Source organism: Babylonia areolata, chromosome 14, assembly GCF_041734735.1.
Source record: "Babylonia areolata isolate BAREFJ2019XMU chromosome 14, ASM4173473v1, whole genome shotgun sequence".
Lineage (NCBI taxonomy): Eukaryota > Metazoa > Mollusca > Gastropoda > Neogastropoda > Buccinidae > Babylonia > Babylonia areolata.
This window is the reverse complement of record NC_134889.1, coordinates 20135595-20160088: the sequence shown is the minus strand read 5'-3', so window position 1 is coordinate 20160088 and position 24494 is coordinate 20135595. Positions and strand designations below refer to the sequence as shown.

At 42.7% G+C, this 24494-nt stretch overlaps 1 protein-coding gene across 5 annotated transcripts in view; it reads left to right on the top strand.

Annotated features, from left to right (window-relative positions):
- The window catches only part of LOC143289900 (monocarboxylate transporter 14-like), a 39021-nt gene that overhangs the window by 2793 nt on the left and 11734 nt on the right, over positions 1-24494 (top strand). The window contains exons 2-9 of one of the 5 annotated variants that reach the window (XM_076599129.1): positions 6503-6659; positions 6839-7150; positions 13219-13349; positions 15658-15742; positions 17230-17373; positions 20755-20954; positions 21875-22161; positions 24000-24331. In XM_076599129.1, the coding sequence (XP_076455244.1) occupies positions 13224-13349; positions 15658-15742; positions 17230-17373; positions 20755-20954; positions 21875-22161; positions 24000-24331 (1174 nt within the window). In that variant the 5' untranslated portion in view covers positions 6503-6659; positions 6839-7150; positions 13219-13223. Of the gene's footprint in view, positions 1-6502; positions 6660-6838; positions 7151-13157; positions 13350-15657; positions 15743-17229; positions 17374-20754; positions 20955-21874; positions 22162-23999; positions 24332-24494 lie in introns of all 5 variants that reach the window. The other 4 variants (XM_076599130.1, XM_076599132.1, XM_076599133.1 and 1 more) reach the window with 4 other exon arrangements.

Here is a 24494-nt window from a genome sequence, read left to right as displayed (position 1 = left end):
GCATGCCCAGACCACACACACAGACATACACACACACACAAACACACACACATACATACATGCTTGCACACACACACACACACATGCATGCACACACATGCATGCACACACAAGCATACACACACATACACATATGCACACATGCATGCACACACACACACACACAGCACCACAACAATTTTGGCAGAGATATGAACAGCTGTAATCATAAACCCTAGTAGCTGCTGTTTCTCTGAAACAGCCTCTTTCATACAGTTCATTACACAAATGGAAACAGCCTCTTTCATACAGTTCATTACACAAAGAGAAACAGCCTCTTTCATACAGTTCATTACACAAAGAGAAACAGCCTCTTTCATACAGTTCATTACACAAATGGAAACAGCTGGCTTCTTGGATACAGTTCATTACACAAAGGGAAACATACTCTTTCATATACAGGTCATTACACAAAGAGAAACATACTCTTTCATATACAGTTCATTACACAAAGAGAAACAGCCTCTTTGATACAGTTCATTACACAAAGGGAAACATATATATATATATATCTATATATATCTATATATATACATACTCATTCATATACAGTGCATTACACAAAGGGAAACATATATATACTCATTTATATACAGTTCTTTACACAAATGGAAACAGCCTCTTTCATACAGTTCATTACACAAATGGAAACAGCCTCTTTCATACAGTTCATTACACAACGAGAAACAGCCTCTTTCATACAGTTCATTACACAAAGAGAAACAGCCTCTTTCATACAGTTCATTACACAAAGAGAAACATGGTGTTTAAAAAAAAAAAAAAAAAGGTGTGAAATACGTGCACACATAAACCAGTTGCAACACATGGCAATATGTGAAATGATTTTGCCACTGAATTACAGAAACAAAATATGGAAACAGCTGGAAAATTATATGTACTCGATGTTAGTGACAAGAGGTTAAGCCTTGAATTCATGACTCGCTTGTGCTTTGCGCTTTATCCAGTAAAGGAATCTTGATGAGAGAAAAAAAAAAAAGAAGAGATTTAGAATTCATTAAAAAGTGTTCTATATTCTTCTTCTTCTTCTTTCCGTTACACGACCAACATCGACTTGCCGATGACTCTGTCATGGTTCATGCAAGCAGCAGGGTATTTTCGTGTCTCCATAACCCACGGAACACTGACAAAGGTTACAGGATCTTTTACATGCCGTATTTGATCTTCTGCCGGCGTGCGTATACACACGAAGGGGGTTAAGGTATTTTTCATACTATGTTTAATACCAAGTATGCCATATTTGGTATTGGCAGACAAAGTATTTCCAGAGAAAATGGCACTGTTAAAGTTAACCATGTTCACACAGACACATGACACACACACACACACACACACACACACACACACACACACACACACACACACACACCGTGACAACCGAACACCAGGTTAAAACATAGACTCACTTTGTTTACACAAGTGACGGGCGCAATAGCCGAGTGGTTAAAGCGTTGGACTGTCAATCTGAGGGTCCCGGGTTCGAATCACGGTGATGGTGCCTGGTGGGTAAAGGGTGGAGATTTTTATGATCTCCCAGGTCAACATATGTGCAGACCTGCTAGTGCCTGAACCCCCTTCGTGTGTATATGCAAGCAGAAGATCAAATACGCACGTTAAAGATCCTGTAATCCATGTCAGCGTTCGGTGGGTTATGGAAACAAGAACATACCCAGCATGCACACCCCCGAAAACGGAGTATGGCTGCCTACATGGTGGGGTAAAAACGGTCATACACATAAAAGCCCACTCGTGTGCATACGAGTGAACGTGGGAGTTGCAGCCCACAAACGCAGAAGAAGAAGTTTACACAAGTGAGACAGAACTGGATAAAGCTCCACAAACAAACAAACAAAAGCAAAAAGACAAAAAAGAAAAACAACCAAATTATGTCAAGGACAGGTGGAGAAAGATTTTTTTTTTTTTTTTAGATAAAAACTTAATTGTTTCTGTAAGGTTAATGCACAAAGAGGACAGAGACCAAACATTAATAAAGCAGTGTTGATTTTTATGAAAAAAGAGAGAGAAGTTTCCAAACTTCAAAATACAAGAAATTTCAGGTGCTCATCTCCAAAAGATTCTCAAGATGGCAGTAATTCCCACTGGCTGTCAAAGAGGAAGATAGCTTAATAGTTAAGATGCATATCTGCCAATACAGTGTCCTTGAGGGTCTGAATAAGTTGATGAAACAAGGTCGTGTGTTTTGCACCGACCTCAGTTTATGATCTTGTTGGAACGTAGAGACGCTCAGTTTTATTTTCCAGTCAAACTTGGGAGAAGGGTGTACAACATCTCAACGGCAGTGGTGAGCCATGGTCAGGAAAAGATCAGTTCCACTCTGCAGCAGTAAACCAGTGTTCCTTCCCCTGTTTCCTTGATCAGTCCGAGAGATCCGCTCCAGAAAAAGCAAGACCAGGAATCAAACCCAGACCCTCAGACACTGTATTGGTAGATGAGTGCCTTCAGTTTTATGCCACCTTCCTCCTGTACTGGGAGGGGATGGTGGGGGGGATTATTGTGGACAGAATGATCAACTCAGCAAGAGATTTGCATCCATCAGAACTGTTGTTTTAAAGAAGAAAAAGTTACGTATCAGTTGTGAAAGGTATGCAGTAGCTGTGTGTGATGAGGAGGCCAAACTTTTGTGCACAAACTTAGAAGTCTGTGGTTCAAATCTTGACAGTGCCTGTTGTGGGTAAGTATATTGATTAAAGATGGAAATTTGTCTGGCCTCCTGAATAGAATTCAGGAAGATCTGTTGAAACTATTTACCTTCTGCCTGCTGCACAAGGCTGTAGCACACATAGTACGAATCACGTGTTCTGTATCTGTGTTTGGGGGTTATATATGGAAACATGAGCACAGCAGGCATAATTATACAGATATACACCGCACAGAGAAACGGTTATGGTTGATTAACCCCTGGACTGCTGAACCTGGGTAAAATTAGATCAGTGTGGCACAGATTTGAAGTGCAGTTACTATTTTTCGTTTACCTGTCGACAGTGTCGTTGATTTTGCTGATCAAAGTGATGCACTCCCAGAATGAAGAAATCAGATTAAGAGTTGGATTCACTTCGCGACCTGTAAGCGCAGTGTTACGTCAGCAAGTGGCAGCAGCCACTCATTAGTTAATATACCAGTAAGGGGTTAAGCAGCAGAGGTTCAGATAAAATAAAGGTCATGAGCATAAAAATATGAGTGAAAGAAATGAAAACATGTGGAAGTTTGCAGCTGCGAGCGTAGAAAAATACACGTTGCTCGTGTGTGTGTGTGTGTGACCTTTATCTTTGATCGATGTCAGCTGAGGAGAAGAAAAACGTTTTGTTATGAAACGTGATATGAATTGACGTTTACCCGTGGCCATGTGTTGCTAGCATCTCAAATGCTTGTGGCACGTGTCACGGACAGGAAAAGATCCATTTTATTCTGCTTGAATGCAACCAGTGTTTCTGCTCCTGCTTTCTGGGTCAGGAAGAAGCCCACGCTTTCTTCAGACACAGTTGAATACCAGTTTCCCATGCTTTGTTGGTTGACACAGACGTGTGTGTTTTACACAAGCACCAATTTAGTTTGTTGGTGCAGGAAGTGTTGTGGTCAGCTGGAAAGGAAATACTGCAACAGCAGTACTCTACTCTTGTCATTTTCTGTGCTTGTGCATACATACATACATACATGCATGCATACATACATACATACATACATAATCTATCTATCTGTGTAGACTCAGTATATATATGTATGTTGTTATACTCAATACATGTATACTTGTACAAGGATAACGCAACATCAAACTGAGAGACACAACATTGCTCCTATCTTTACAAAACAGAAGCGAGAGAGAGAGAGAGAGAGAGAGACACAGTCAGGTCATGTTCCCATGATGTTTATTTTCCTTCCTCAAGCTTCTGCCCTGTACTTGGGTTTCAAGTCCATCAGGAGAAGCAGGATAAAGGGAGGTGGAGCCCCTGACAAGGCTGCCCCCCCACCCTCCTGCCCCCCCCTCCCCCCCATTCCACACACACTCACACAGACATAAAGTCAACACCCCCCATGAACAGTCTACACACACACACACACACACACACACACAACACGCACGCACACACACACACACACACACACACACACATATACACATATACATGCACATATATATATATAGATAGATAGATATGCTTATATATATAGAGAGAGAGAGAGAGAGAGAGAGATCGATAGACAGACTTACCAACTTTATTTGATGTTGTTCCTGTTCACATTTTTTTACTTTTGCTTTATCCCATATTACAGCAGCTCGTCTAACCCTTCCTATATCAGTCAGTTGGTCATTACCGGTACACTGGACAACAGGCCTTCTGACACAAGTTAAAAATCTTGGCAGTTCCAAGGACTCTTCTTTTTTACCATGATTCAAGGGGGTCCTAGATTACCTTCAGAGGATCAATCTAAAGCTGCACTGTCTTAACCCTTTCACCGCCAGTCAATTTAGAGTATAAAATTTCCTTGTGGTATTAACACAGAAAAGACAGTGGCTAAGAATAGCTGGGGATTCCCCCTGCGATGTATAGAAAATACGGCCTATCCTACCACCGAACATTAAGTGCAGTAGGTTCATGGATAACAGACCAATGAATGGTCACCTTTCAGTGACATGGGTCCTCTACCACGCGTGTGCATAAATGCGAGCTTGGCGGTGAAAGGGTTAATCTAATCCACATTGCTACGCACTTGTATGGAAATACAGGCTGAAGTTCTGATGCACCATTTTAAACTGTTTTGAAAATGCGTTTCTTCTGGAAGTTTTTAGAGCATCCCGTGGATCTAATCAGTCATTGAATACACAGTGCGTCCTTGCCATTTTTAAAGCATCAGGGATGTATATTGAATAGTAATGATAATAATAATGAAGGAAGGTGGCAGAGGGGTTAACTCACTCAGTACGGCCAGTCCTCTCTTCTCCTCTACACAGACCCCTCGGATGTCCAGTGGTTGTCTGAATGACCCAACCTTTAGCTTCCGTCGTCAGAATTGTGGTATTCTTTGTCAACATTCACCTCTTCAGTATAAGAGCCTTCCGCTTGCAATATTTTGATGATGGTAATTGGGGTGAAACGCTTTTAACGTCGTCTCTTTCGCCGTTCGTATGGAGAGAGTTAAGACGCTTATCTTTCAACACAGTGTTCATGACTGTCCTGGTTTTCTCCCAAGCAGCATACACTTAACACACTGATAAAGAGCCCATGGCAAGACTCTGTAAAGGAAATCCAACCGTATAGGAACACAAATGTACATGCATGCCCTCAAGGCCTGACGAGCACAATGGGTTATTTTGCTGTCAGGCACCTGCCTAGTAGATGTGATGTAGCTTATATGGACTTGTCTGAATGCAGTTGGGTCTCCTTGAGAAACTGAAACTGAGTGATAATATATTAATGAATATTATTAATGAATATAATGATTTTATTTATATAGCACCAAATCAAATGAATTTGCTCACTTTATGATTACAATAGTTCCAGTTAAAAACATATCCTCAAATAAGCACATGAGAAGATCCTGTAATCCATGTCAGCACTCAGTGGGTTATGGAAACAAGAACATATCCAGCATGCACACCCCCGAAAATGGAGTATGGCTGCCTACATGGCGGGGTAAAAACGGTCATACACATAAAAGCCCATTAGTGCGCATTCGGATGAACATGGGAGTTGCAGCCCATGGACAAAGAAGAAGAAGAAGAAGATATCCATTAAATCATGCCGGTTGGTCCAGCCAAGTGAGGAAAGATGACGGAATTATGACAAAACATTGCATCAAAAGTACACACCAAACTCAGTGCACATAGCAGACACCCAGAAACATGACTGACTGGTTCACCTTGTAATGTATCATCAGTTTCAGTTTCTTCAGGATGCATCACTGCGTTCGGACAAATCCATACACGCTACAGCGCAGATGCCTGACCAGCAGCATAGCCCAACGCACTTAGCCACGTGCCTTGAGTGCATGCACATATATTTGTGTATCTATCAGAGAGGATTTTTTTCTACAGAATGTTGCCAGTGGACAACACTTCACCCCCCATTGGTTACTTTTCAGTGCACCAAGTGCATGCTTCACACTGGACCTTGGTTCATCATCACATCCGAATGACTAGACGCTCAGTTTGATTTTCCAGTCAAACTTGGGAGAATGGGTGAGAGCAGGATTTGAACCCAGACCCCGAACTGGTCCTCAGACAACTCACACTGGTTGTAGACTGTAGTTGGCATTAACTGTGCAATAGAATCAGTGTCCTGTGACAAAATCACATAGTTTAGCGATTTGCTTTGAATCTAACTTCGCTGCCTGCTTGGCCTTTTTACCTTCCAGTTGTGCTCTCATAGAAATGAGCGAATATTGTTATGCAGTTGTGTAAAACAAGTGTACATTTCTTTCATTTCAGCTTTGCCAATGTGGGGAAGAGCAGATGCCTGTAGTCTGGAAAATGACTGTTGTGACACGCCCACCGAGATTGAAACTGGCAGCAACAAGAGAAGAGCACCGTCACTTTGTGCTGTGGCCGTGCCTGTGGAGATGTGTCGCCAGCTCCAGTGCAAAATGTGACCATCAGTTTGGCTTTTGTACCTCTGTTTTTAGGGAAAGAATGTGTTCCCATTGTTCATGTCAGTTTTCTTGTAATGTTATAACTTGTATTCTTTTCACAGCTCTAGACCATAATTGAAAAAAATATATACATGTGCATGGATTTGTAGCAAGCGTTGAACCATTGTTTTTGCAGAGAGTCCCCACCAACCCTCCTGAACGGAAGCAGTTTTCTGCAGATGGGGGAAAGAAACCTGTTGAGAAAGTTCCAGAGGAAGACAGAGAAGATCCTGCACTGTCCTTGCCTTCCAGAGATTCAGGGCATGTCCAGTGGGAGTGGTGTCAGTTGTTCTTCATCTTGCAGGCCTTGTCTTGTAGTAACTGCCCGTTGTGTCCTCAGACAAAACCTCCCGCAGTTGACGGAAGTTTCCCTGGCGGTTTGTTGCACCGTTCTGTGTCTCTGTGACGTTTGCTGAAGGAGAGGGAGAAGGAGAATTGTGTTTAGCAGGTAAGTTTATTTATTTATTTATTCATTCATTTTGTATATATGATAGTCAGTCGTGTTCGCCTATGACCATCAGAACAGCAGAGGAGGCAACTAATGTCCAACTGTCTGGGCTAGAATTTGATTATAGTGGAGAGTGTATTGCCCAAGTTACATCCCCACTCTCATGGCCAAGAGTGTTTTAGGACGGTCCGTGTTGGGATGGTTCCCAAAGGCCAACTAACCCACAAGGCTGCAGCACTAAGAGCCTGTGCAGTTTTGCCTCCTGGTTTGAGAGTCATAGTCCTTCACAAAAGACTAAGCTGTAAATGATTTCCCATTGCAATGGAGAAACCATTGATAATACAGCTCTCACTTTGCTTTTCACTCATTAGATTGAAGGTCAAAGGCCGCATAACTTTTATTAAAAGGCTCTTAGGGCAGTGAATTCATAACCACTATGTCTAGTGCTTGGCATAGGAAGGCAGGGCCCAGTTCTTTCTTTCCTCTGTTTTAACCTTCCCCGTCTGAAGTCAGGTACCCGTTTGTACCTGGGTGGGGTGAGGGAATCGGAGTGGAGTGATGGCCTAGAGGTAACGCATCCGCCTAGGAAGCGAGAGAATCTGAGGGCGCTGGTTCAAATCACGGCTCAGCCGCCGATATTTTCTCCCCCTCCACTAGACCTTGAGTGGTGGTCTGGACGCTAGTCATTCGGATGAGACGATAAACTGAGGTCCTGTGTGCAGCATGCACTTAGCGCACGTAAAAGAACCCACGACAACAAAAGGGTTGTTCCTGGCAAAATTCTGTAGAAAAATCCACTTCGACAGGAAAAACAAATAAAACTGCATGCAGGAAAAAATACAAAAAAATGGGTGGCGCTGTAGTGTAGTGACGCGCTCTCCCTGGGGAGAGCAGCCCGAATTTCACACAGAGAAATCTGTTGTGATAAAAAGGAATACAAAATACAAAAAAAAAAAAGAAAAAAAAGTGCCTTTCCCAAGGCCACAACACATGGCTGAAACAAGGCCTCAACCCCTGGTCACTGGTGAACACTAGGCCAAAGTCCAACATCTGACTGATTCTCTCATTGTTCACCCATGGTACAGGTTAGAAAAGGTTACATTGGGATTCAGCACTGTTCATTCGGGTCAGTTAATTTATTTTGTTTTATACAATGTAGGTAAAAAAAAAAAAAAAATTCTGAAAGGCCAGTTTGTTCATTGTAATTGTATGAAGAGACATATGTTGTGATTTTTTTTGTGTGTGTGTGATACAGGTGAGAAACAGTTTACCTGTTCATAAGAAGAAGAGACTGTTGGTGTTACCATTCTTTTTCATAAACAACCTATATTGAATGTATCAACACAAAGTATAATGCACTCATTAAGCACATATGCATGTCACACACAGGTATGTATATGCACAAACATTCATGCACATACTTGAGAATGTATATGGATTCATGTTCATGAACAGTCTTATGCACTTACAGACACACACGCATATGTGTACATGCCTGTACAAGCATACACACACACTTGTGCACGCACCCACACACACACACACACAAACAAACAAGAGTTGCCTGATATTACCAGTATGTTATTTCAACCTCACCTGCCACCTACATATGTGTACATGGGCGCACACACACACACACACACACACACACACACAAACAAACAAACAGGAGTCGCCTGATATTACCAGTATGTTATTTCAACCTCACCTGTCACCTACATATGTGCACACACACACACACACACACACACACACACACACACACACACACACACACACACACACACACACACACACACACTCAAACACACACACACACACACACACACACACACACACACACACACACAGAGGCTCCTCCACAAAACGGCCGGCCTTCTAAATGACACCCACTGAACTTTTCCCCCATGAACTGTCAGCGCTGTTGACAGCGTAGTTACATCAAGAGCCAGCCACAGACCAGGTCAGCCTGGTCCTTTGGTCATGAACATGTCTGCTGATGTCCATGGAAAATGCTAGTGCTGACATTAAAAAAAAAAAGAAAAAGAAAAAAAAAGTAGCATAATTATGAAGCAGACACAGCATGAAATCAATATTTCTAGAACATATTTAAAAAGCACAAACAGCATGAAATCAATATTTCTAGAACATATTTAAAAAGCACAAACAGCATGAAATCAATATTTCAATAACATTTATGAAGCACAAACGGAAATCAGTTTTTGCTCTAACAGTAGAGCAATTATTGCTTCAGAAACCAAATTTATACACCAGGAAGACCTGGAGAGGAACTTGTGCCTCTGAGGGAAAAAAACTGGAGAGGATCTCAGAAAAAAAATGGAGCGCATCTTGTTTGATAGAACAGGATAGAATAGAAAATGTCTTTATTACCAAGTGTACCAGGGTCACAAGGAATATTGGGGGGTACGGGGAGGGGGGGGGGGAATAGTACATAACAAGGTACAAACATAAATCGAAAATCATACACAAACACAGATATAGTAGAAATTAGGATACATACAAGTGCATGTCAATCTAAAAACTTGTGCATACTCACACATGCATGCACTGCACACACACACACACTCTCTCTCTCTCTCTCTCTCTCTCTCTCTCACACACACACACACACACACACACATATGTTTGAACAGAAGCCGCATATTACATGTGGATGGGGCTGATGGCTAGATTTTCAGGTAGAGGGTTGTTGATTGCACAGTTCTATTTATTATACTGGATTTGTTCAAGAGACAGGGCATTGACTGCTTTGGGGAAAAAGCTGTTGGTGAAGCGATTGGTTTTCGTCCTTATACTTCTGTACCGTCAACAAGAGGGAAGCATCTAAAAAATCCCAGAAGCTGAATGTGATTCATCTTGGCTGATTGATTTTGCTTTTCTGAGTAGCCACTTACGATATATGTCTTCTAGAGAAGGTAGATCAGCCCCGGTAATCTTGGTGGCAGTTTTTACAATTCTGTAAAGGGCTGCAACTTCTGCCTTGGAAATGTTTCCGTACCAAACAGTAATAACGAAGGTTAGCATACTTTCAATGACTGCTCGGTAGAAATCAACCATGATTTCTTTTTTAATTCCGAACTTTTTGAGGCGCTGAAGAAAGTACAGGCGTTGTTGTGCTTTATTAACAGTTTTTTCCATATTTTTCTCCCATTTCAAATCGTTGGAAATGATCAGTCCGAGAAATTTAAATTCGCTGATGATCTCTACTTGCTTGTCTTTAATGACAAGTGGTATGGGGTCAGATCTGGTCTTGAGAAATGACTAGTTCCCAACAGCGTCTGTTGCAGTGACGCATTAGAGAAGCAATTCCTGCTGTTATGTTCATATTCTTCATGCAAATTGTTGTAGTGTTTGATAACAGCAGTTCATTTTTTTCTGCCAGTTGTTTGAGGAGAGCAAAATGAATTTCTTCTTTTTTTTTAATCCTTTTTTTATGATAATTATTTCTTCTTTCTCCAATATTGTTTAGCAATATTGTCATTGATTACTTGATGATCTATGGGGATGACAATGATGGTAATGAAATAGAAATTACACATAATGTGTGTGTGTGTGTGTGTGTGTGTAGAGAGAGAGAGAGAGGGGGGGGAGGCTTGAGACTGTGACATGATATTTCTCTATCACTCTTTCTTTCTCTGTATGTGTGTGTGTGTGTGTGTGTGTGTGTGTGTGTGTGTGTGTGTGTGTGTGATAGATATTTATATAGATTTTAATCTATCTTGGCATCAGCCAGCACCAAAGTTGCCCCCCCACCTTGGCCACAGGTCTGGAAGTTTTCGCATCCATTTTCTAAGATGCATCCGTGTAGTGGGTGACCATGGAAAGTATGCTCCCAGTCAACCCATTTGAGCTCAGTGCACATCCACCAGGGTTTTGAAAAAAAAAAAGAGAACATACAAACAAAAACCAAAAAAAACCCCACCAAATCCTGCAGATGATATTTATGCCCTGGATAGGATTTCAACTCATTGTTGGACACACATGTTTCAGTCCACGTCGTGAACCAATGCGCCACGCTAGTTTTTATCAGTGTCTTCACCTTCTACCTGTTTGGCTGCGTGGCAGCGTGATGTCCTGTTTCCCTGTGGCAGCACCTGATTATATACCTTGCTGTTCTCATTCACAGTCGCCCATATCTTGTGTAGTCTTCCTAATCCAGTGTGACACATCTGAATTCTTTCCTCCTCGGGGAAAAAGTGGCAGCGTATTTATGTTATGTTGTTCAGTTATTATCTCAGTACGATGAAGAAGGTTATATGTAAGTGTTGTCTCAGTAAAATACACAAGGTTGTTTGATTTCTTAGAATGATACAAAAATTATGTCAGTGTAATAGCAAAAGATGTTATGTGTAATAAACCCCCCCACCCCACCCCACCCCCCCTCAACCCCCGCCAACCTCCCTCCCCCCAAAAAAGTTATGTGAGATTTATCAGTATTCCAAAAAATTGTTTAGTCAGTGAAATAGTGTAAAATGTACCAGTATAAGTGTAATGCCTAAAATTATTGTGTTTAAATATCTTAGGGCATTCTGTTGTTGTTTTGTTATTGCTGCACATAACAACTGCCCCCCCCCCCCCCCCCCCCCCCCCCCCCCCCCCCCCCCCCCCCCCCCAAAAAAAAAAACCACCAAAAACCCTGTCTGTGACAGGTATTGTTCTGCCAAAGCCAAACCCACTTTATTTGTTTTTAAGAAATTGTCTCTCTCTGAGCTGAAGTTATGTATGGGCATGTGTTACACATATGTCAATATTTTTTTTTCAAGTCAGTGACATGAAATAAAATTGGATCCCATTTTGTGTAAGCATGCTGTATAAAATTTGGATTCTCCTGGTTTGACTGTAAGCATACTGTATGAAACATTTTAAAAAAATTGAAATTGATTTCTTCGTCATTCGTGGGGTGCAGCTCATGCGTTCACTCATATGTACACGAGTGGGCTTTTACGTTATGACCGTTTTTTTACCCCACCATGTCGGCAGCCATACTCTGTTCTGGGGATTGAAATTGGTATAGATTAGACTTTACACAAGCGTGCTGTATAAAATTTGAATTTTCCTGTGTGACTGTAAGTATACTATATGAAACATTTTAAAAAATTGATTTAGGTAAGTGGTAGAGGGTTTGCACTTTAAGACAGACACTGGGTTGTGTGACAACCCACTTTAAGATTGACACTGGGTTGTGTGACAACCCACTTTAAGATAGACACTGGGGTGTGTGACAACCCACTTTAAGATAGACACTGGGTTGTGTGACAACCCACTTTAAGATTGACACTGAGTTGTGTGACAACCCACTTTAAGATAGACACTGGGTTGTGTGACAACCCACTTAAGATAGACACTGGGTTGTGTGACAACCCACTTTAAGACAGACACTGGGTTGTGTGACAACCCACTTTAAGACAGACACTGGGTTGTGTGACAACCCACTTTAAGATAGACACTGGGGTGTGTGACAACCCACTTCAAGATAGACACTGGGGTGTGTGACAACCCACTTCAAGATAGACACTGGGGTGTGTGACAACCCACTTCAAGATAGACACTGAGTTGTGTGACAACCCACTTTAAGATAGACGCTGGGTTGTGTGACAACCCACTTTAAGACAGACACTGGGTTGTGTGACAACCCACTTTAAGACAGACACTGGGTTGTGTGACAACCCACTTTAAGATAGACACTGGGTTGTGTGACAGAGGCAGAAACCAGTCACTGCTCCCCTGTATAGGTAAAGGGTAGTAGTGTGCGCTAAACAACAGGTAGTGGGTTGTGTGACGAAGACAAAGATCATTTACTGCTGCCCATGGATTTAGGTAAGCGGTAGTGGGTGTGCACTACAAGACAGATAGTGAGTTGTGTGACAGAGGCAAAAATCAGTCACTGCCGCCGCCCATACATTTAGGTAAGGGGTGGTAGTGTGCACTTCACAACAGGTTAGTGTGTTGTGTGATAAAGATGAAAATAAGTCCCTGCTGCCCACAGGTTCAGGCAAGCGGTAGTGGGTGTGCGGCACCACATGACAGACGCTGGGTTTGTGTGACAGAGACCATGGACAAGAACAAGGGGGTGAATATGAGGGACGTTGATGGAGGCTGGGCATGGGTGGCTCTGGTGGCCACCATCCTCATCCTCACCCTTCAGGCGTCCTACACCACTAGTGTCGGCCTCTTCCTGGTGAGCATGGAGTTGGTGACTGACTGACTGCTGACTGGCAGACTGGGAGACGTGATGTGTCACTGGTTTATTTTGACGTCATTCTATCGATGAACAATGTGATGTGTGACTGGTTGATTTAGACGTTGATCCGTTGACAGCTGTTGATTGGCTGACTGAGACGTGATGTTTGACTGGTTTATTTTGACGTTGATCTGTCAACAGCTGTTGATTGGGCTGACTAAGACATGATGTTTGACTGATTGATTTAGACGTCATTCTATTGATGAACAATGTGATGTTTAACTGATTGATTTAGACATTGATCTGTTGACATATGTTGATTGACAGACTGAGACATGAAGTTAGACTGGTTGATTTAGACATTGATCTGTTGACAACTGTTGATTGGCTGACTGAGACGTGATGTTTGACTGGTTTATTTAGACGTTGATCTATTGATCAACAATATAATGTTTGACTGACTGATTTAGATGCTGATTTGTCAGTTGACAACTGATTGGCTGACTGAGATGTGATGTTTGACTGAATGATTTAGACGTTGATCTATCGATCGACAGCTGATTGGCTGATTGAGACATGATGTTTGATTGATTGATTTAGACATTGATCCATTGATTGACAACTGACTGACTGAGACATGATGTTTGACTTGTTTATTTAGATGTTGATTTATTGATTGACAACTGATTGATTGAGTGAGATGTGTTGTTTGACTGGTTGATTTAGATATTGCTTTGTCAAACGACAGCTGATCGGTTGACTGAGACTTGATATTTGACTGACTGCTTTAGATGTTGATTTGTTGATTGACAGCTGATTGACTGATTTGGGCGTGATGTTTGAGTTATTGATTTCGACATTGATCGACAACAGATTGACTTGCAGCTGCTGGTGATTGGCAACACAGATCCACTTCAGTCCTTGCCAATGCCTGTTGGCACTCCATGCCCCCACCTGCAGCTGTATGGGTGCTTTGGAATTTCGGCTTTAGATCTGAAATAGTGTCCTCCAATGATTTTGTACAGCACATAGACATCCTCAGTTCCTGATAGACAAACATTATGACACTTGACATGAAGGATTAACTCACTCAGTACGGCCAGTCTTCTCTTCTCCTCTACACAGACCCCTCGGATGTCCAGTGGGTGTCTGAATGACCCAACCTTTAGCTTCCGTCGTCAGAATTGTGGTATTCTTTGACAACATTCACCTCATCAGTATAAGAGCCTTCCGCTTACAATATTTTGATGATGGTAATTGGGGTGAAACGCTGTCGGCGTCGTCTCTTTCGCCGTTCGTATGGAAAGAGTTAATGAGGCTTGGAGAGGAAATGATTTAACAAGCAATAAAGAATGGTATCTTTTATTTACCTGTGTGCTAGCTGAATCAGTAGTGTAAGCGGCATTGGCTTGAAGTAGTGTACCTTGTGTATGGAGAGAGTTACCACTCTTTAGTGTTTGATGATGACACTTGGTTCAAAAGTCCGACAACCAGTTTGAATGATTGGGGTTCGATGCCTGAGAAGTGTTTGGGTGTGAAATGTACGTGGGGCTGAATGGGTTAAGACATTGACTGGGTGGTTTTGTCTGAGGCTTTAGAAATTTACTGATATCAGTAGCTGATGCCTGAATTTAGTAGCTGTTGACTGACTTAAGCAGCTGTTGACTGACTTTTAGAGTGATGCTAGTCACTGTTGACTGGCTTTTAGACTGACTCTAGTCTCTGTTGACTGCCTTTAGCAGTTGACTGACTGTAGCAGCTGTTGACTGACTTTTAGACTGACTCTAGTCACTGGTGATTGACTTTAGCAGCTGTTGACTGATTTTTAGACTCACTCTAGTCACTGTTGACTGACTTTAGCAGCTGTTGACTGACTTTTAGACTGACTCTAGTCATTGTTGACTGACTTTTAGACTGACTCTAGTCACTGTTGACTGACTTTTAGACTGACTCTAGTCACTGTTGACTGACTTTTAGACTGACTCTAGTCTCTGTTGACTGCCTTTAGCAGTTGACTGACTGTAGCAGCTGTTGACTAACTTTTAGACTGACTTTAGGAGCTGGTGACTGACTTAGCAGCTGATGACTCACTTTTAGACTGACTTTAAGAGCTGTTGACTGACTTTTAGACTGACTTTAGCAGCTGTTGACTGACTTTTAGACTGACTTTAGCAGCTGTTGACTGACTTTTAGACTGACTTTAGCAGCTGTTAAGGTGTGTGCGAGCACTCTGTGCAGTACGTTTATTTGCCTTTTAATCCACACATCACTCCGGTACAGGTGTGGCCCATTGCCCTGATTTCAGGTGGAGTTTCTGGAGACATTTTCTGGCAGCAAAGGTTTCATCGCCCTCATCGGTGCCCTCGCCGTCAGTGGACAGACAATTCTGGGTCCGTGAACACATGTCTGCATGTTTAATACATACACAAACTACAAGACCATTATCATTTGTTTATTTGTAAGTTTCATCTTTCACCCTAAACCTACGTATGGATTTGGTAAATAACTGAGTCCTATTTGCCAGGGAATTTTCACAAAAAACGGATAGGTGTAGGCAAAAATATCCTGGTTACTTTCTTTATGGACAGGTAGACATATACATTTTCTGAAACACGGAAAAGAATATTTTGTTGTGATGAAATGAATATGTGGCCCACAAGAATTTTTCAAACAATAAACATTGCACATATACATACACAAGAACAGATACACCACACACACACACACACACACACACACACACACACACACACACACACACACACACCATCCCCAACAGAGGAGTGTCTGGATCCAAATCATCAGCCCACTGTCAAACCCACTGATGTGAAAATAGGCACACCACCACCATGCCCACCCCTATGCCCCTCCTCCTCCCCCACTCCCTCTTGTGTCCTGACATGCTCTGTGCACTGTAATCTGACACCTCCCCCACCCCTACTGGCCACCTCTTGCAGGCCTGACTGTCACACATGATGCGTTCTATTCTCCAACCACTGAATGCTGTCAGCTAGCAAGGTCGAAATCTGTTCTGCTCTCTGGGTGAAGAGTGAGCTGGAAAAATTTTAATATATATGATAAAATTACTAGGTCATCAGCATATAGTAAGCACGAAATAATACCATTTTTGTCAAGGTCTATGGATGGTGAGTCAGTAACGCCCAAACATTTCGGGAGATCATTGATAAAGATATTAAATAAAGTGGAACTGAGTGTGTTTCCTTGCAGTACCACCTTCAGTGTGGGTATTTCAGAAGAAAATCCCGTATCAGTGTGTGTTTGAGTGTGTGTGTGTGTGTTTGCGTGCTCATGTGTGTGTGTATGTGCGTGCATGTGTGTGTGTGTGTGTTTGAGTGCAAGATGTGTGGATGCATGTGTGTGTATTGGGCTGGTGGTTATGTTGGTGTGTGAGTGCATGTGTGTAGGTGCTTGTAAGTGTGTGTATGTGTGTGTGTGTGTGCATGTGTGTATTGTGGTGGTGTTTGTGTTGGTGTGTGTGTGTGTGTGTGTTTTTCGTTCTTTAGTTTAACGTCTTTTCACTGTAAGTGATATTAGACAAGGGAAGGAAAAAAATCGAGTGGGAGGAGGGGGGGGGATTATTGTGTATGCACATGAGTAAGTGAAAGTGTGTGTGTGTGTGTGTGTGTGTGAAAATTATTGATTTAAGTTTTGTTTAAAAAATAAACAAAAAATCATAACAATATAACATATTTCTAATGAAAAACTAACAACTATAACAGCGAACCAACTGGACTGTTTAACAAGGAGTTGAAAAAGTGTGTGTGTGTGTGTGTGTATGATTGTACATGTGCATGCATGTGTGTGTATAGTGTTTGTGTGTGCACTTGAACGAACACTACCTTTTCCTTTCCCCCAGGCCCTGTAGCGGGGATACTGAGCAACCTGCTGACGCACCGAGTGGTGATCATGATCGGCGGCCTGACGATGACGCTGGGCCTGGTCATGGCCAGCTTTGCACCAGACCTCATCTCCCTGCTCATCCTGTTCGGGATCATCTGCGGTACGCAGTCTTGGTAACTCGTTTCATAGAAATCATCATCAGCATAGTTGTCACTCCGGAACCAAGGATGGTGATGCATTGTGCCATCAGCAGCAGACATCCTCGATGGATGTGTATGTGAATTATTCGGGCCATAACTGATCCTGCATGTTCTCATTTTGGTTTTATCTTCAAGAAGGCCATATAAGTTATTCATCACCCTGCTCCTGTTTTGGATCCTGTGTGGAACGCAGTTTTTGGTTGGTTGGTTGTTTGTTTTTTGTTCCGCAGTGTTTCAGAAATATTTTTGTTTTGCTTTTTATATTTCAATGGAATTGACATTTTTATATTTCAGTATTTGATGAATGATGATGGGGATGATGAAGATGCTGCTGTAGGGGTCCATTTAGATTTAGTACTACTTGACAAAGCTGTACTCTCTTAACTCACTCCAGACGATTAGTTCTCTCCCTTGCTTTTCCTTACAGACGACCCATTTGTTAGTGTTAGGAAAAAAATTACAAAAAATATAAAACATAAAGTAACTGAATGAAACTCATTGTACTTGACCCACTGACCCCTCTCCTCACGCTGTGTGAACACCCATCCCCCTCCCTCTTCACTGCACTCAGAAGCTGAATCACAGTCAGTACCTACTTGCCAGTAGCTTTCTTCACTGCAGATACTTTATTCAACGTCCTCATCATCCTCATCATCCTCATCAGTGTCAAAACTTTCAGTTTGAAGCATTTCAATCACTTCAGCAGTGGTAAAAGCAGCTGTCGTGATCTTGTTTGCTCCAAAAATTTCCACTTGTATCGCCTGTGACACCATTTTCGATACGTATGCAGTTTAGCTTGTCGTGTGGGGTCCTGAACTCGCTGGCTCACTGTGGAGTGTCTTGTTATGGAATCTCATGAAGAAACTTTCCATTCAACTCTTGACACATTCGCAATGCCCAGTGTAGCTGCGATTGTTATACTACCCCATGAGGAAAATGTGGAAAAATTTTTAATTGTCGAAACCGCTATAGCATTCCGTCATCCGGAACGCTACCTTACGTCAGGAACACTATAGCGTTCCATCGTCCAAAGTGAGTTAAAACTTAGAGATAGAGACATCTGCAGTGTTGGTCCCGAAATTTTAGCAACACTCCAAAATTTAGACACATCTGTGAGGTGGATAACTTTACCGTCAACTATATGGTCTGGGTCTTCCCATTTGAGCCCATGCAGACTTTGTGACTTTTTAAAAAGAAATGTTCAGGCCATAAATGTAACTTCCAGTATTTGTAACTCATTTCAAAGAAAGGTTCAAGCGATAAATCTGTTGTTCATGATATCCTGCTTGTCTCGTTCAGAGTCGTATGCGGTGCACGGCACTGTTAACTCGTTTCAAAGAAATTTTGAGGCCATCTATTTGTTGTTCTTGCTGAGTGAAGTAAGTACTAATTACCGATGGGCACAATGGCACTGAATGGTTTGAAACATAATACTTTCAATCCAAGGGTTGTGAGTTCCACCCGGGTATCGATTCCGGTGGTTGAAGGGTGGAAATAATTCGTTTTTACTGTGTCCTTGGTCAGCACACATATTGACATGCTTATGCCTTAAATGATCTTCTTTCTGTGCATATAGCAAAAGATCAAACATGCATGTTGAAGATAATGTTATCCATGTCAGGATTTGGTGAATCACACACCCAGAAATTGACTGTAGCTGCTTTAGTTCAGTTCAGTTCAGTTATTCAGGGAGGCGTCACTGTGTTCAGACAAATCCATACATGAAGATGCCTGACCAGCAGTGTAACCCAACTGCTGCTTTAACGCTTAAGTGTAAATGGTTATTTGTATTTGTATTGCTTTTTATCACAACAGGTTTCTCTGTGTGAAATTCGGGCTGCTCTCCCCAGGGAGAGCGTGTCACAACAATACAGCGCCACCCATTTTTTTGTAATTTTTCATGCGTGCAGTTTTATTTGTTTTTCCTATTGAAGTGGAATTTTCTACAGAATTTTCCCAGGAACAACCCTTTTGTGGCCATGGGTTCTTTTACGTGCGCTAAGTGCATGCTGCACACGGGACCTCGGTTTATCGTCTTTTGCAAATGAGACCACCACTCAAGTTCTAGTGGAGGGGAGAAAATATCGGCAGCTGAGCCGTGATTCGAATCAGCACGCTCAGATTTTCTCACTTCCTAGGCTGACGCGTTACCTCTAGGCCATCACTCCACTTGTAAAATCTTGTAAAATCTCTACTTGTAAAATCCCACTCATACATGGAAACAAAGGGAGCTGCAGCCCACAAATATAGAAAGAAAAAGTACTTACCAACCACTCTGAGGAAATGGAGAAACATACCTGTTTTAACCTTGGGCATGCGTGATCCAACATAAAATTTGCATATCTTCTGGTCTGTGATATCAAGACATAAGGTTCTTATGTGCAACCAACTGCTAAGGTCTGGATTTGGACTCAGGACTGTCTTTGTGGAACTCTTGATTAAGTTTGCGACTTCTGCCAGTCCTATCATTTACACTCCAGTAACCATTGAATACACCTGGTGTTTTGTACTTTGTCTTTGATAATCATGCTTACACACATTGCTTGTTTTGCATTGTTTGCTTTAATATCACAAACAGTATAATTTGTCAACAAATGCAAACCATAGTATTTTGATTTATTTAAAACCTCAACTGAACAACCTGTGTGAACAAAGTGAATAAGGTTAACAATAGACAGCAAAATTGAATAAAATTAACGATGGGCCCAATAGCCGAATGGTTAAGGCGTTGGACTTTCAATCTGAGGGTCCCGGGTTCGAATCTCGGTGACGGCGCCTGGTGGGTAAAGGGTGGAGATTTTTCCGATCTTCCAGGTCAGCATATGTGCAGACCTGCTAGTGCCTGAACCCCCTTCGTGTGTATATGCAAGCAAAAGATCAAATACGCATGTTAAAGATCCTATAATCCATGTCAGCGTTCGGTGGGTTATGGAAACAAGAACATACCCAGCAAACATCCCCTGAAAGCGGAGTATGGCTGCCTACATGGCGGGGTAAAAAAACGGTCATACACGTAAAAGCCCACTCGCGTATATACAAGTGAACGTGGGAGTTGCAGCCCATGAACAAAGAAAGAAGAAGAAGAAGAAGAAGAAGTAAATTAACAACAGACAGCTTTCATCATTTTGCATATCTGTATTATTCTTTTTTCATACATATGTATTTTTGGAATTTGGTAGTCTCTCAAGACCTGACCAGTATTTTGGGTAAGGCATCCGCTTCCTTAATTTTTTTTTTTTTTTTTTTTTCCCAACCAGATGTGTGCGGCTTACACTGATCAGTGTTTGTGCTTTGATGCCCCCGTTGAAGCTGGAACTGAAACCATACTGTTCTTCTGACAGGAGTAGGAACAGGCTTAACCTACTCGCCTGCTGTGACGGTGATCAGCAACTACTTCAATAAATACCGAACGGTGGCCAACGGAGTCACGTTGGGGTCTCCGGGAATCGGTGTCCTGGTTACCCCATATCTGCTACGCTGGCTGATAGAGTCCTACGGCTGGCGCTTTGCTATGGCCGCTTACGGTTGCTTCATGGCGCAGGTAGGGAGGGCTAGGGATTGGTTGGTTGGTTGGTTATGGCTGTGGGTAGAATGTTTCATTTGTTTTTGTTTTATGATTATGCTGGTGGTGGTGGTAGGTTTTGTTTTTTTCGGGAGGGTCTAGGGGGGAGTGTTGGAGGGGGGGGAGGTCAGGGGTGGGGGTGTGCTCTTCCTTAGTGGACAGTGAGGTTTGTTGCAGGTAATGCATGTTTTTTTTTTCTGCTTCATTTCCTTTGTTGTGTACTTCTTGAACTGTCAGATTGGATTTTTGTGTTTGAGAATCGTTTTCAAGGGTTCTTGAATTGTCAGAGTGGAAGTGGATTTTTCCAAAGGACTGTTTCCAAGGGAAACTTCTTTTGTCAACACAAGGTGTTTTATCTGCTTTAGTTAAAGCGCATACTGCTTATGAGACATAAAAAAAAAAATTAAAAAAATAAAAACTCATCCGAAACAATTGCATTCACATCTTCAGTCAGAACTTAACAAAAGGGCATACCCTGGGAAGTAGTTTGGCAGGGGGTTATTTGATTGAATTTGTTTGTTTGTTTGTGGTTTTTTTGGTGTCTTGTCATGAGCAACATTTCAGTAGCATTACCCCAGCACCGCTCTTATCCTCACTGACAGTGATAATGATCAGTTTTAGGCTGCCTGGAGGCCACACACCAGAAGAGACCCTGAACTGCAGACAGGGGAATATTAGCCTGTTCAAAGCTCAGTCTGGGATTACTTGAACTTCATGCTTTTAATTTTACATTTTGGAGGGGAGGGAGATTTTGTGGAATCACAGCTTTTTTTTTGTGTGTGTGTGCTTTTTTTGTTTTGTTTTTTGTTTCTTTCTTTTTTTTTTTACACACAATATCACCATAGACTCCACGTTTATCATTTGCTTTCCGTGTTTTTTATGCTCGTTTCCTGTTTCAGACGTGCGTTCTGGCATCTCTTCTCTTTCCTCATCAAACCTGCCCCACCCCTTTGTGCTGTGCCCGCCAGTCAAAGTCCCAAACTCCGCCCACAGAAAAGGACCAGGATGTAGAGGCCTTGAAAGCCCCTTTGAATGGCAGCGCGGGTCGCCTGAAGGATTTGCGCAACGCGGAGATCAAGGTCATGGTGGGGTCAAGGACAGCGATGCATGTGTCAGAGTTTGGCAGTGTGTTGCTAAGCAACTCGGTGGTGTGGGAGGTGGAGGAGGTGAAGAACGGAATGTCCAGGTGGGTAGCGACGTTGACGTTTCTCATTGCTTGTTGAATCTGTAGTCTTTGTCATTCTTAAAATTTTTTTTTTTTTTTCAATTATATTTAAGTCAGGATCGTTTCATTGTGACACTGAAAGCATCGGTACCAAGATTAAAGCCAGACTGAGCGTCCTTCTGACGAATGAGAAGAAGATTCATGCTGTTTTCTGCTTTAGCAATATTTGGTATTTTGATCCCAAAGAAGAGAGGTGGCGGTGTTCAGTAGACAAAGAGTGTGGTTGGTGGTGTGACCTGTCTTTTCCTCTTGTGTAGAAACCATCACAGTGCAGCTCCTGACCCACAGACGGCATGCAGCAGTCCAGTCCAGTAGGGGTGACTAGTGTCAGGTTGTACACAAGGCTCCCTGACAGAGGAGTCCCAGCGCTGCTCACTCACTTTGGCTGTGCGGTGCTGTTGGTTTCTGCTGACAACACACTTTGTGTGTGTGTGTGTGTGTGTGTGTGTGTGCACACGCGAGCGTGCGCGTGTGTGTGCGTGTGTGTGTGTGTGTGTGTGCTTCAGAATACAGGACATTGTTTTCTGTTTCATGATGATGATGGGGATGATGACGATACTTTTGTGAAGGTTCTTTCCAGGTTTTAGGGCTGCCTGATATTGCTGTACTCTGTGCTTGCCCCGTGTCATGTTCAGTTATGCTGATGTTCAGGTTAGTTTTTTTTTAATACTCTGGTGAAAAACTGATGAATTGATCCATGTCGTGGCATGTCCTAGATTTAGATACATCAGCGTGACTGGACTTGTGCCTGGTTTGATTTTTTCACTCCTACAGGTTTCACAAGATTAGTGTTTACAGGTTTTCAGTTCTGATATGGCCTTGTAGGGTCATCAGGGCTGTTAGCGACGGGCGCCATAGCCGAATGGTTAAAGCGTTGGACTTTCGATCTGAGGGTCCTGGGTTCGATTCACGGTGACGGCGCCTGGTGGGTAAAGGGTGGAGATTTTTACGATCTCCCAGGTCAACATATGTGCAGACCTGCCAGTGCCTGAACCCCCTTCGTGTGTATACGCAAGCATAAGATCAAATACGCACATTAAAGATCCTGTAATCCATGTCAGCGTTCGGTGGGTTATGGAAGCAAGAACATACCCAGCATGCACACCCCCGAAAGTGGAGTATGGCTGCCTACATGGCGGGGTAAAAACGGTCATACACGTAAAAAGCCCACTCGCGTAGATACGAGTGAACGTGGGAGTTGAAGCCCACGAACGCAGAAGAAGAAGAAGCAGGGCTGTCAGCAACAAATATAAGTAACAAGACAACAACAACAACAACAAAAACTGTAAAACAAATTTCAACTTGCTTAATCATTGTGTGTGCTGTTTTTTTTCCAGTCCAGATTATGACCCTTTGTGGTCAGTTGTGCTTAAACCAACAGGGATAGATACATGAATTTCAACTAACTTATACATTGTGTGTGTGTGTGTGTGTGTGTGTGTGTGTGTGTGTGTGTGTTTGTGTGTGTGTATATGTTTGTGTGTGTGTGTATGTTTGTGTGTGTGTGCGTGTGTGTTTGTGTGTGTGCGCGCGCATGTGTGTTTGTGTGTGCGCGCGTGTGTGTTTGTGTGTGTGTGTATGTTTGTGTGTGTGTGTGTTTGTATGTGTGTGTGTGTGTGTGTGTGCATATGTTTGTGTGTGTGTGTGCATGTGTGTGTGTGTGTGTGCATATATTTGTGTGTATTTTGTGTGTGTGTGTGCATATGTTTGTGTGTGTTTTGTGTATATGTGTGCGTGCATGCATGTGTGGGTGCTTGCGTGCACGTTTGTGTGGGTGCGTGTGTGCACACCTGTTCCAGACGCCTCAAGCACCTGCTGAGCCGCAAGCTGATGTGGGTGATGTGCCTGAACCAGCTGCTGCTGATGTCCGGGCTGGCCATCAACACCGTGCTCTTCCCCTCCTATGCCCACACCATCGGCATCACCTACGCTGACCTCCCCTCCCTCTACACCGTGTACGGTGTGACCATGATCACCAGCCGGGTGACTGGGGGCTTCATCTTCAGCCTCATCCCACAGCACATGCTGAAGGTCTTCTTCTGTCTGCAAGTCTCTGTGGCCATGGTGCTGGCCCTGTTGCCGCTGTACGGCATCACGCTGCCAGCCCTTTTTGTCTACAAGTTTCTTATCGGTCAGTGGATTTGATTTTTTTTTTTTTTAGTGTTTGGTAGAGTGAACTTTGGTGTTTGCCTTTTGTTGTCGTTCGTTGTGTGTGATGACCTGATGTGTATATGTGTTATTTTTTGGGTTGTGGAGCACTTCATACGAGAGGACTGGGTTCTGTTGTCAGCTGG